General features: G+C 45.9%; 1 protein-coding gene across 7 annotated transcripts in view; it reads left to right on the top strand.

Annotated features, from left to right (window-relative positions):
• Positions 1–12,478, top strand: part of ASAP1 (ArfGAP with SH3 domain, ankyrin repeat and PH domain 1) — a 346,314-nt gene that overhangs the window by 300,157 nt on the left and 33,679 nt on the right. For all 7 annotated transcript variants that reach the window (XR_009053673.1, XM_057734380.1, XM_057734376.1 and 4 more), the window contains 8 exons: positions 605–768; positions 2,065–2,198; positions 3,924–4,015; positions 8,783–8,969; positions 9,208–9,293; positions 10,375–10,490; positions 10,644–10,711; positions 12,014–12,121. Coding sequence is in view for 6 of the 7 variants with exons in the window: in XM_057734380.1 (XP_057590363.1) it covers positions 605–768; positions 2,065–2,198; positions 3,924–4,015; positions 8,783–8,969; positions 9,208–9,293; positions 10,375–10,490; positions 10,644–10,711; positions 12,014–12,121 (955 nt within the window). In the remaining variant the exon portion in view is untranslated. The remainder of the gene's footprint in view (positions 1–604; positions 769–2,064; positions 2,199–3,923; positions 4,016–8,782; positions 8,970–9,207; positions 9,294–10,374; positions 10,491–10,643; positions 10,712–12,013; positions 12,122–12,478) is intronic.

Genomic DNA, 12,478 nt, shown 5'->3' with positions numbered 1-12,478 from the left:
TTAGGTGGTTTTATGCATGGGTGGGTAGCAAAGAGTTATTTTGTTGAGTACATATTGTGTTCATGCTGTACATGTATTTTAATAGCCTGCACCTTTCATTTCATAAAATAAACATCAGCATGTTTCCATGTTAACGTACCTTTTCATAAGCATGATTTTCATGGAAAATGAATATGCCTTTACTTTCACTTTTAAGTGCCCCAACTGACATGGGCTTCCACAGAACAATGCCTTTTGCTAAACTCTCCTTCCTGCCTCCTGTTCCTTTCTCACCTGTTCTGTCTCATCCTTGCACTGGGTTGGTCCCACGCTGAGTCCTCTTCATTCTGACGTTCCCTTTATTCTGTCCGCATGGAAATGCAGGTTCCTATGTATTTGGACAAGCCCTTGGTAATTAATGTTGCCCCTCTCACCTCGCTCGCTCTCTCCTGTGTGTTGTTTTCCATTCTTTGACTCTCTCTCAATTTCTTTCATTTACCTCATTTTATTGCTATGAGGGGATCTCTTTTGCAAGTTCTGGATGAAGACTGATTCTTTTGCAGGGAAAGGAGAATGCAGTGGCCAGCCAGACTCTTATGTCTCCTCCTCCTGTTTCTGACGACAGGTGGATATCAGTCCTGACGAACAGCAAAGAAGAGGCCCTCACCATGGCCTTCCGTGGAGAGCAGAGCACGGGGGAGAACAGCTTGGAGGACCTGACGAAAGCCATCATCGAGGACGTCCAGCGGCTCCCGGGGAACGACATGTGCTGCGACTGTGGCTCGTCAGGTATTTGCCCCCTGACTTGAGACGCTTGTTAGACATCCCTTCTCTTCCTGTAGAACATAAATGAACAACTTATTTATAAGCCTTATCTCCTCGTGGACACAGACACACACCCAACACGTTCCCAACTTGAACAGTCCCTGCTCTGTTTTCACCCACGCTCTTTGCTTTACCTGGGAAACTCTCACCTGCTCTCCCCAGATGGCACCTGCCAAAATGCCACCTTTCCTGTAAGGTCCAGGTAAATAGACAGTAAGGGGAGAGCACTGGACACAGAGTCCATCATCACCAGTCCACCCCTCACAGCCTGGACGACCTCACGCCGAGTCCCTTTACTACTCTGATCTTCAGTTTCCTCGTCCTAAAAGTGAAGTAACAGACCTCAGCTGTTACGAGGACTTAGTGAAATGGTGTGCGTGACATTGGCAGGTACACAGTACCTTTTCTTTCCATTCAGTAAGACCTCCCCGACCTCTGTATCACCCTGGTGTCCCCTTGCTCCACATTTCTGTTCTGAAATGGCATCTGTGTTACTTAGGTACTGACAGTAGCTAACATCTGTCCAGTACTTAGGTTATAATAGGGATGGTGTACAGTTTTATAATAGGGATGGTGTGTGATTTTATTGTTTTACTAGTGCAAGTGGACTGCTCTGTACAGCAGGCCATAAGCACGTCAGAGGCTAGTCTCACATTTTCTGCTTTTGTGTACGTGTGTGATAGTGACTCACACGGTGTCAGCACATGGCAGGGGAGCAGTAAGTACAGTCAAAAAGATGCTCGCCGCAGAGAGGGAACCCTGAAGATTTGGTAACAGAAATATTTGTTGCCACTGTTTTGGGGCCCTTGGGAGTTGTAGAAAAAGCTGTCTTATTACCAAGAGGTGCTTGTGGAACAGCCGTAACCAGGATGATGGGTTAAGGTGTGTTGTAGCGCGAATTGGAGGTTAAGGACGGCTGTAGAACCCTGTCCAGTCCCTTGTGAGCTGTACTTAGAATGCCTTCAACCCATCACTGTCAGGATGTTTCCTAAGCCTCCTGGGAAAAGTCTTTCTCACATTTTCACAAAAATGAAGCACTGAATTTTATTTTCAGTTCAGTATTGAAGAGATATTTTTAAAATTTGTCTGAAAATTTGCTCTCTAACAAGCTGTTTCTATCATAGCCCCTAGCCGAGCTGCTCCATTTCTTCCATTTAAATCTTTCCCTTATAATTTTTAACAAATTTTACTACTGTTTTAGCTTCCTCTGTAGTTGGCACACTAAAATTAGATATCTTGTCTTCAAAATCCATTCCACAGAACCCACCTGGCTTTCAACCAACTTGGGGATTTTGACCTGTATAGAATGTTCTGGCATCCACAGGGAAATGGGGGTTCATATCTCTCGCATTCAGTCTTTGGAACTAGACAAACTAGGAACTTCTGAACTCTTGGTAAGTAGTGACCTATCATGAATATTAATATATTGCTTTGGGGTTTTTTTGTTTCTGCTGAGTACAAAGAATTCTAATTTCTGAATGTAGTGAATTTGCATAGATCTTTAAAATGTAAATTTTGTGGTATGTAACGTTGACTGTTTCTGTTTCCTGATTGAAGAACTGGCGAATCATACATTTCTATAATTAGCTCAGCTAAACTGGCTCTTTTCTTCTTAGGATAGGCTTTTTCTATGCTGCTTTTTTTCCTTTTGGAATTAGTTTCATATGCTTCACTGTCATAGCAGTAAAGGGAGTTAGATGTTGAACTCACATGTTCACTTTATCTAAGTGGCTTATGTCATTAAAAATAGTGACTAATGAGTTTTTCTCTATTTTTACTGTTTGTAAAAGTACGTATAAATTGAGAGTGGCCTGTTAGCCACTGTCATAAACCAACCACTCCTTAACCTGTATATTCTTTAGGCAGGAAAAAAATTGTGTGCACTTGCAGTGTGTAGCTTTATAACACAAAAAGGGAGCCCTCATCAGGTCCAAGTTAAATTGGTCCCACAGTTCACCAAGTAAAGGAAGGGAAGGCCCACTCGGCATCTCTTATACCTTGTGGCCATCAGTCCTGTCTTGCACAAATGGAACCCTGGTGCCTGTAAGAGAGGCTTTATACTAAAGGTGGAAGGCTCTTGTTTGGGACCTGAATGTGCCTGAGGCTCAAAACATCTGCAAGCCTAGCTTATCACTCCCCTTGTCTGGAGAAAAGTACCCCAGAGTCAGGGCAGTTGGTCAGCCAGCCAGCTGCCTTTGTCATCTGAGCAGCCATCAAGCAATGATGGTCTGTCTTGTGTTGCACGAGCCCCTCAATACTTACATGAGGAAGAACGGATACATGGCTCCTGTTCCCTTCAGGGTGGTCGAGAAAAGACTCACACCTAATACCTGAAACATTCTTCTTTAGTATGAAAGAGGTGTCAGTGCATCTCCTTGACTTACGTAAATGAACACCCAGCTTGACATCTAGAAACAGGAAGCGTCCAAATCCTAAACACTTAACTATGCGATAAACCCGAGATCCAGTCGCATGAATGTTTCTTAAACTTTGCATCCGCATCCATCCCCAAATCATCTGAATGACCAAAAGCCCTTCAGGACAGATTTTCCTGGATGAGTCTTGAACCCAGAAGCAAAATGCTTCCTGGGGCCTCTTCATTAATTGCCTACAGCATCTTAACTTGCACCCCAAAAATAAAGGAGACTCCTACATTCTTTTCTGTCCAGTAAGGGTAAATCTGCTTTATCTAAAAGATCCATGATGGTGATTGAAAAGCTGTTGCTGCTCGTTAAGCATTTAACCTAGATTCATATGTGGAACCTGCTTGTCTAATCTCAGATTCTGTTTGTGTGGCAGGGGGCGGAGGGGACCACGTCCTATTCTAGTCTAACATTTATCCCGTTGTGTTTGTGAAAATTACTAGCTTTCTTATCCATGGTTCCTCTAGCCCGTTCACTCCCATGGTTTACACATCTCTGTATTTCCAGCTCTCAGAAGTTCAGTGCCCGGCACCTAGTACGTGCTCAGCAAGTTATCTGTCGACCAGATGGGTGGATAGTTTGTATTCTGAGTCAGATGAGGGAAAATATGTGTTTAGAAATCTCAGAAGCAAATAATAGGAAAGTTTTAAACTGGCAGTAAGGAGTTTGCTATATTGTGTTTTGTTTATGTTGCAGCTGGCCAAGAACGTAGGAAACAATAGTTTTAATGACATTATGGAAGCAAACTTACCCAGCCCCTCACCGAAACCCACCCCTTCAAGTGATATGTAAGTACTTAATTCTTTACTGTTCTGTAATTGTTCTCCTATCCTCCCCCAAAATTCTCAGTGGTTATAGTATTTTTTTCCCCCCAGAGGAGACCTCATTATGAGGAAAAAGCAGAGCAAAGTAAAGTGTTTTGAAATATATGTCTGGAATGCACCGGTTACTTTCACCATCACCTTTGCCTAGGTAGTTGCAGCTGCTCTGTGAAGGATAAATCTTCACAAGGACAATTATCTCTTAATCATCACACGTTGTGATAAATAGGAGACATACAAAAGCAACAGGAGATTCCTTTCAGGTGGGCAAAAATCCAAATGCTTAACAGCCCCACTCAGCCAGACTGTGGGGAAAGAGACATCTCCTCCCCTGTGTTGTTGGTGGGGGCACAAAGTGGTACCCTAGCCAGAAAGGGCAAATGAGCCGTATTTATCACCATTATAGATTTGTTTACCCTGACTCAGCCACCCCACTTCTGGGACGCTCTTCCTATTCTGTAATAGAGAAGGATTAGGAACAAAGTAAGTATCCACCTCTAGACATAGGGTGAAGTATTCTGTGGTATGGCCACACACTGGAACACCTTGCAGGTGTGAAAAAGGAGTGAGGTCGCTCCTTCTGTGCTGATCCGGGACGACCTCCAGGATTGCTGTCAAGTGAAAACATCAAGGCGCAGAGCAGTGCCGACGGCTCACTGCCTCTGGGGCAGGGGAGGGTGGGGGGCCTGGGACCACGTGCACGCAGGCGCCCCCGCCCGCAGCGCATTCACACGGTCCAAAGGCAGGAGCCAATTTTACGTCTGCTGCTTAATCCCTCGCTTCTAAACTCTCACTCCTCATTATCTGCCCTCAGACACCAAATCAGTTCGGGCAGTGAAGGACACACATAAACATATGTATTTATTTGGACTTGGGTTTGCTTGAAGAAACACTGCCAAATACCCAGGCAAGTAGCAAGAGTGCTTCACTTTTTGATATCAGTTTTATTGTTGAGTCGTGTGAATCTTTAAACCTATTCGAAAAGGTTTGCATTGAATTCACGCTTGAAAATTCTGAATCCTGTGTATGGGTCGGAGAAACGAGATTTAACTCCGACTCGAGTGATGAGGGAACCCTTTGTGAAGCGGGCGCCCGCCTAAGTGTTTCGCCAGCCCCTCCTGGGTGGTAGGTTATTCAGGCACCAGATTTGCAAAGCCCTAAAGCTGTTATGGGGTGCATTTGAGGAACATGTTTTTTTCACCCTGAAACCATGAGATACGGTCTCCCCGAAGGGCCTCCTGGCAGTTGTCTCTTTCTTGAATTCGACAAGTACGTATTGTACGTTTAGTCTGTGCCTCATATTGTGTTAGATGCTGGGGAAGCGACAAAACACAAACTAGATACAAACCCAGTCCTCGTGACACCTGGAGCCTAGAGAGGAAGCCAGGTGTTAACCAAGAAATTAAACAATAAATTGTGTAGTCGTAGCTGTGGTAAGGGTCAGAGAAGTCACAGATATTGGGGGGCATCTGGCTTAACAGCAATTTTCAAGCATCGTCCCAGTGCAGAAACTGCTTGGATGTCTTTTTCACACTAATGAGCTCAAATTACACTGAGAACTGGGGCTTTCCGGAGCTACTCTGATCGTAAAACAACCACAAACAAATATGATCTGGGGTTACTTCACCAGCGTGGTAACAGCAAGAGCTGAAGCACATACACGGCCCAGTCTTGCCCACACCAGCGTTTTTTGAGTGTTTACATGACCCAAACCTCGAAGGCATTACTTTAGGATAAATGTCGTAACAGCGTGGATTTGGTTCCTGCTTCTCACGTAGGAGGCCGCATCAGCACTGCCCCGTCAGCTCTGTGGGCTCCGTCAGGCCCTCAGTGTCAAAGAGCTGGTGATTCTCCAAATCTCTCTGGAGCCAGACTCCGGGAGTTCAGATCCACTTCCCATCCTGTGACCTCGGGCAAGTAGCTTCGACTGTCTGAGCCTCAGTTTCCGCATTTGAAAAGTGTGCCAACCCCCTAGGGTTTGGGGAGGACTCAAGGGGTTAGAGAGTTGCGCTTAGGGCAGCGCTGGGCGTGTAGTGGGTCCTTACTGCTGCTGTCAGCACCATCATCATCATTGTTTTTGTCATTCTTTCACTTGGACAGTGGCCTAGAGGAATGGCATGAATCTCCTGTAATGTGTGATTAAATCCCTCCCACTTCTATGTTCCAGGCACACTGTTAAGTGCTAAAGATACAGTCAGTAGTGAACAAGGCAGCTTGGCGCATCCACTTGATAACAAGAAGGCAGGTGAGGCTGCAGGGAACTGAGCCAGGAGGAGAGTGCTGGGACTTAGCACGGAGACAGGGCCAGACACGTAGGGCCCCGGAGGTCATGGAATGTTCTTGGATTTTATTATTCTAAGTGTAATTAGAAGGTTTCAAACAAAGGGAGCAACATGATAAGTTGTGTTTTTAAATGAATCCTTGTGGCTCATTGGTCCTCAGTGAGGGCACTTTTGCCCCCAGAGGACACTTGGCGGTGTCTGGGACGTTATGTCGTCATGACTTGGGCAGGCGCCGCTGGCTTCCAGAGGACAGAAGCCAGGGATGCTGCTGAATGTCCCACAGTGCACGGGATCGCCGTCCATAACAGGGTTATGCAGCCAGAATGGGAGTAGGACGGAGGTCGAGAAACCCAGCTGTGGCTGATGAGTGAAGGGCGGACTATGAGGGGTTGGGTGGAAACAGACTGAAGAGAAACTTCTACCACATCCACTGAGAAACAAAGATAAATCGCACTAAGATGGTAGCGGCAGAGGTGGTGAAAAGTGGTTCCATTCTCAGTGTATTTTGAAGGGAGAACCACGAGGGGTTGCTCATCAGCTGAAGTACGGGGTGTTGTAGGGAACTACTGGGACGACACCCACGGTTTTTGGCCTGAGCGTCTAGGTAGATGGCCAGTACTATTACCTGAGCCAGGGTAGGTAGGAAGGACTGGCTTTGGTGGGGAACGAAAGGGGAGAGTTGTCTCTCATCTAGAGCTCTGGCGTCCAGACTTTCAGACAAGTCTGTTTCCCACCCTCCCTGCTGCCCCATATCAGGAAACCTTTTGTTGCCAGGGGACTAGATGTGACTAGATAGAAGTAACTCTGAGAGCCCAGAAAGAGTTAAACACACCTGCCTAATGAGAGCTCAGACACTTCCCGCAGCCACAGAATTGCAGACCCAGGGTTGGAGGTGACCTTCAAGGTGACCTCAGTGCCCTCTGCGTCTCTCCTGCTGGATTATCAGGTAGCATCTGCGTGCTGCTTCCAGCCACAGGAGCCCACCTGCAGAGCTCGCTGCAGCTTAAGCTTAACCTCCCTGTAACTTTCCACCGTGGATCCTAGTCCTACCCCCTTGGATAACAGTAGAAAGGAAGCTTAGAAATGAGCCCATAATTGTGCACCACTCTTTGTTCCATACCTGTGCTCTCGCTTCCCTGGAAGGTAGCAAGTAAGGCAGGTATGATTGCTAGGACTTTACAGGTGAGGAAACTGAGGCAGAGCAAGAACCTGATTTATCCAGGGTCATGAAGATAGCGAGTGGTATCAGACTTGAATTAAGCTGTCTAGTTCTTAAGTCTGATGCTCCACACAGCTCTGATCTACCACACGGTAGCTGCCTGCTGAACTTGACATAAGGCACATGCAGCAAGTCTCAGAAGCCAGGCTTAGGCCATCCCTTCAGGTATCTGGAAGTCTTCCACCTCATCCGACAGTGACCATTCTAGAAGGACTCTGGCCTGAGCATAAAGGACACTCTTGAGTGTACGATCTTGGTTCCTGAGCGGAATCTGCAAGTCTCCAAAGGCTCTGTGCCACCATCAAGCAGCCCAGCCCTTTGCCGAGGAATGAAAGAAACCCAGAGTGAAAGAAAAAGGCATCAGCATGATTTTAAACAGCGTTTCCTGGCTGTGGGGCGTGGGAAACAGTAGCAGCTACCACACATGGAGTGCCTGTTTCTGAGCGAGAAACTTTATGTCCTATGAATCAGAGCCCCCTTGGAAAGAGGGAAGCACAGCGTGCTGTATGTTCTTTAATTCAAGATATGCTAGTGAATTATTGTCCCTATTTTCAGATGGGGGGAGAAAAAATAACAAAGAATTGAAGCTCATGAAGATTAAGTAGTTTACCGAAGATTGCACAGCTGATTTGCTGTAGGACTAGGATTTGAACCCAAGATCTATTCATTGTTTTTTTATTAATTGGCTCATGAAATGGGGAAACTCGAAGGGTGAGTTCAGGTACAGCTGGATCCAGGATGTCAGACAGTATCATCTGGACCCTAGCTCACTATCCTGACTCTTGTCTCTCCTTTCCTCTGAGCCAACGTCCATTTCAGCCTTTCCCCAAAGGTGGCCATCAGGCCACTTAGGTCATAGACTCACCCCTGCAGCTGGGAGGTGGGCTCAGAACCACTTGAACTGAAGTGGGGAAGGGGTAGGTCCTGAAGAGAAGGAGAAATGCACCAGGCCCACTCAGGCTTTGGGCGTGTTGTCCATGGCAGGAGAGACCACCACCTGTGTCCTTCCCTAGCTTCAGTGACAACCTTGCTAAGCCTCAGTTCCCTGTCAGTTTCTTCTTTCTGTCTCTGCTGGAATAAACTTGGTCTAAACCCGGTTTGCTGGAATGTTGAAGAGAAGTGTATCTTAATTACAATAACTCTTCTCAGAGAGAACTGTTTGTCAGAAAAATGTAAATCTTTCTTAGCTCTTGGAAAATAAGTCTTAGTTCATTTTGCTTTGCTCTATTTTAGGACCGTACGGAAGGAATATATCACTGCAAAGTATGTAGATCATAGATTTTCACGGAAGACCTGTTCATCTTCATCAGCTAAACTGAACGAATTGCTTGAGGCCATCAAATCCAGGGATTTACTTGCACTAATTCAAGTCTATGCAGAGGGGGTAGAGCTAATGGAACCGCTGCTGGAACCCGGACAGGTACGGCTTCACTAATATCAGGAAGAAGAGGGATGCAGGAAATCAGTTTGAAAGATGGCTCGTTTTGTTGTAACGCCACAGAATGAGACTGTGATACATTAAGTGACCGTATCTAAATCAGGACAATTTATGAGTGAAAGGTGCTGCTGTTAATAATTACTTTGGGGCGGCTGGCGTAAATGTAGCCTATCTAGGCAAACTGGGGCATCTGACCACTCTGTTCATCCTTTCCTTTTAGGAGCTTGGGGAGACAGCCCTTCATCTTGCAGTCCGAACTGCAGACCAGACATCTCTCCATTTGGTTGACTTCCTTGTACAAAACTGGTACGGTTTTTGTTTTCTCTGAACATGCCTTGTGAGTTAACAGAAACCAGCCCTATATGTGGCCTAGATCGGGACTCAACAAACTTTTTCTGTAAAGAGCCAGGTACTGTTGTAGGCTTTGCAGGCCATGAGGTGTCTGTCCCACCCATTCAACACCACCATCGTGGCGTGAAAACTGCTGTAATCAGTATGTAAACAAGTGAACATGGCCATGTTCCAATAAAACTTTATTTACAAAAATAAGCAGAGGGCCAGATATGGCCGGTGGGCGATAGTTGGCCAACCCGTGGCCTAGAGAAATATAAAATCCCAACTCTGTGTCCAAAACCTGCTGCATTAAGGTAGGTTGAAAGAGAGGAGATTTCATAGCACAAGTTAACAGATCTGTGAGTTTTCTGTTGTTCTTAAGTTCATTGTGAAACATCAGTGTGCATGGCTGACCCAATAGCTGATTCAATTTAGGACGTACTAATAGGAGAATAATGCTGAACACAGGAGGTTTGGACCTGCTGGATTCTTTATTGGGTAGCTCTGTAAGCTTCCGATTTGGGGGAGAAACTGGAGCCTCATCCAGAGGAGAATGATCAAAATAGTGAGGGATTTGAACCCACATACAAAGAACGGTGCCTCGACACCAGCCAGATTGTACACATGCCCAGCCTCTTCCGTAGACATGGTTCAGTGTAGTGGTTACGACCATTGGCTCCACAGACACACTGCCTGTGTTCACATCCCTGCCCCATTATCTGCATCTTGATAATCTCGAAAGCAAGCACTTCATCCTCTCTGTACCTGTTTTCATCTGAAAGATAAAGGTTATAATATACCTACCCCTTCAGATGGTTGTGAAGATTAAGTGAGCTGAGACGTGTGTCTGTTCTGTACACAGCAGGCACTCAATGCTGGCTCTTGTCATCATATTGCTTATAAACTGAGGCGTCATGTTAGAAACATCGTCATCTCCTCTCCTTATGAGAAGCGGGTCTCACACTTGACTTGGTCGTTAGCACGGGAAAAAGTGGTTCACCTGTAGTTTTAAGTTATAGAGCAAGTCATTTTTTCCAATCCTTTCATTTTTCAGTGGGAACCTGGATAAGCAGACAGCCCTGGGGAACACGGCTCTGCATTACTGCAGTATGTATGGTAAACCTGAGTGTTTGAAGCTGCTTCTCAGGAGCAAGCCCACTGTGGATGTCGGTAAGTGTGGCCACGTGTCTGTTACTAACCACGGGGAGAGCGTTGGGCTGGCTGAAACCGAGACGCGCCTGTCCCATCGTCACCTGAGAACTGCTCTTTGCTTTTTCAAGATGTATCTTAGGTAATCATGCACATTTATTCCCTTGATTTTAGTTAACCAGGCTGGAGAGACTGCCCTTGACATAGCAAAGAGACTGAAGGCCACCCAGTGTGAAGATCTGGTAAGCATAGTGAGAGTGGGAGACGGGTTAGACCAGCTGCCTTTTAAGGGCATTATCAGAAACCAACACCGGAGTGAGAGAAGCAGAGTCTTTTTTTTTTTTCTTTTTTGAACGCGGGCTAAAGAAATTCAGACAAGCACTCAGGCTACATTTGAAAAAATGGTTAAGTGATAAATTTGTCATCCACGTCTTTTGATTGCAGTTACAGTGTAGCAGCTAAAAGGCACTTGAGAGGTCTTGTTACCAGAAAACTTGTGGATTGAGGGGCTGCTTTTTTTTTTCCCGACTGTGCCTCATGGCAGGCGGGGGGGTCTTACTTCCCTGACCAAGGGTCAAACCCACGCCCCAAGCATTGGAAGCACAGAGTCTTAACCACTGGACCGCCAGGGACGTCCCCAAGGTGCTGCTTTTTTTATTTGCCAGACCATTAGTCTTTCTCTGTAGCTTAACTGTAAAGAATTATTTGGGGAATTACCTGGCGGTGCAGTGGTTAAAACTCTGCACTTCCACTGCCGTGCCTGGGTTCAATCCCTGGTCAGGGAACCAAGATATCACGCAAGATGTGTGGCACAGCCGAAAAAAAAAATAATTTAAAAAAAAAAAAAAAAGAATTATTTGGGAAGCCAATTCCAAAAATTAGGCAAGTAAAGTTCAGAGCGTGATGGTGTTCACAGTGTCCGGTGCCCTGCCTTCCCCTCCCCATCCTGTGCACATACTCACCTGCTCCAGTCCCACTAGTTCTGACTTATACCTGTGGGCCTTTGCATAGAGCATGGTTCTCTTAACCACAGCAAAGAGTAAGATAGGAAAGATAAGTTACATTCCTTGAGGTTCTGCTAAGTGCCAAGTACCCAGGCCCAGCAGTTGTATGTCTCTCTTTTTACAAGAATCCTTTGAGGAAGTTGGAGTTATTCCTGCCCCATTTTATGACTAAGAAAGTGGGCCACGAGTGGAACCGGGACTGTCTGACTTTAAAGGCCTACCTCTTGTACTTCACTAACTCTGATTTTGCCTTCCAGCCAGGAATTTGCAGTTTTGAGGCTTATTTTAATAATATTAAGGAAGCTTTTAATTTTGGAGACAAGTTGTTATCAAAATTGAAAACGCTCCACCTGTAATTCTTTGCAATTCCTCTAAGTGTGTCCTGTGGCAGTCCCGTTTGTGTCCTCAGAGTTTTGCGTACCGTACAGCTACTTGTGATTAATGTGGAACCAGGAATGAGGTGGGATTTGCTCAGTGTTTATGTAATGTCGGGGTGTCTGGCATTTAAATTAAAACAGTTACACCTGCTGTTACTTTCAGCTTTCCCAGGCGAAATCTGGAAAGTTCAATCCACATGTCCACGTAGAATATGAGTGGAACCTTCGACAGGAGGAGATGGACGAAAGCGATGATGAGCTGGACGACAAAGTGAGTGTAAAGCACGCCTCTGGGTCCCTAAGCCCTCCTCCAGGTCTCCTCCACGCTGCAGATAAGAGCCGTTCTTTGTGAGGTTGATTTTGGTCTTATGACCTGATGCAACAGGGCCATTTTCTTTGTTTAGCCTCTGATCCTTGTTGGGTGCCGCTTAATAGCCGTATTGGTCACGGTTCTCCAGAGAAACAAGCAGCAGAGTGTGTGTGTGTGTGTGTGTGTAGAGACAGAAATTCATTTTAAGGAATTGGCTCACGTGACTCTGGGGCAGGCCAGTAGTCTGGGAACTCCAGCAAGAGTTGATGGTACAGTCCTGAGTTTGCTTGGAGACAGGATGCCTTCTTCCTTTAGGGG

The sequence above is a fragment of the Hippopotamus amphibius genome, chromosome 5, assembly GCF_030028045.1.
Source record: "Hippopotamus amphibius kiboko isolate mHipAmp2 chromosome 5, mHipAmp2.hap2, whole genome shotgun sequence".
NCBI lineage: Eukaryota > Metazoa > Chordata > Mammalia > Artiodactyla > Hippopotamidae > Hippopotamus > Hippopotamus amphibius.
This window is presented reverse-complemented; position numbering and strand designations above follow the sequence as displayed.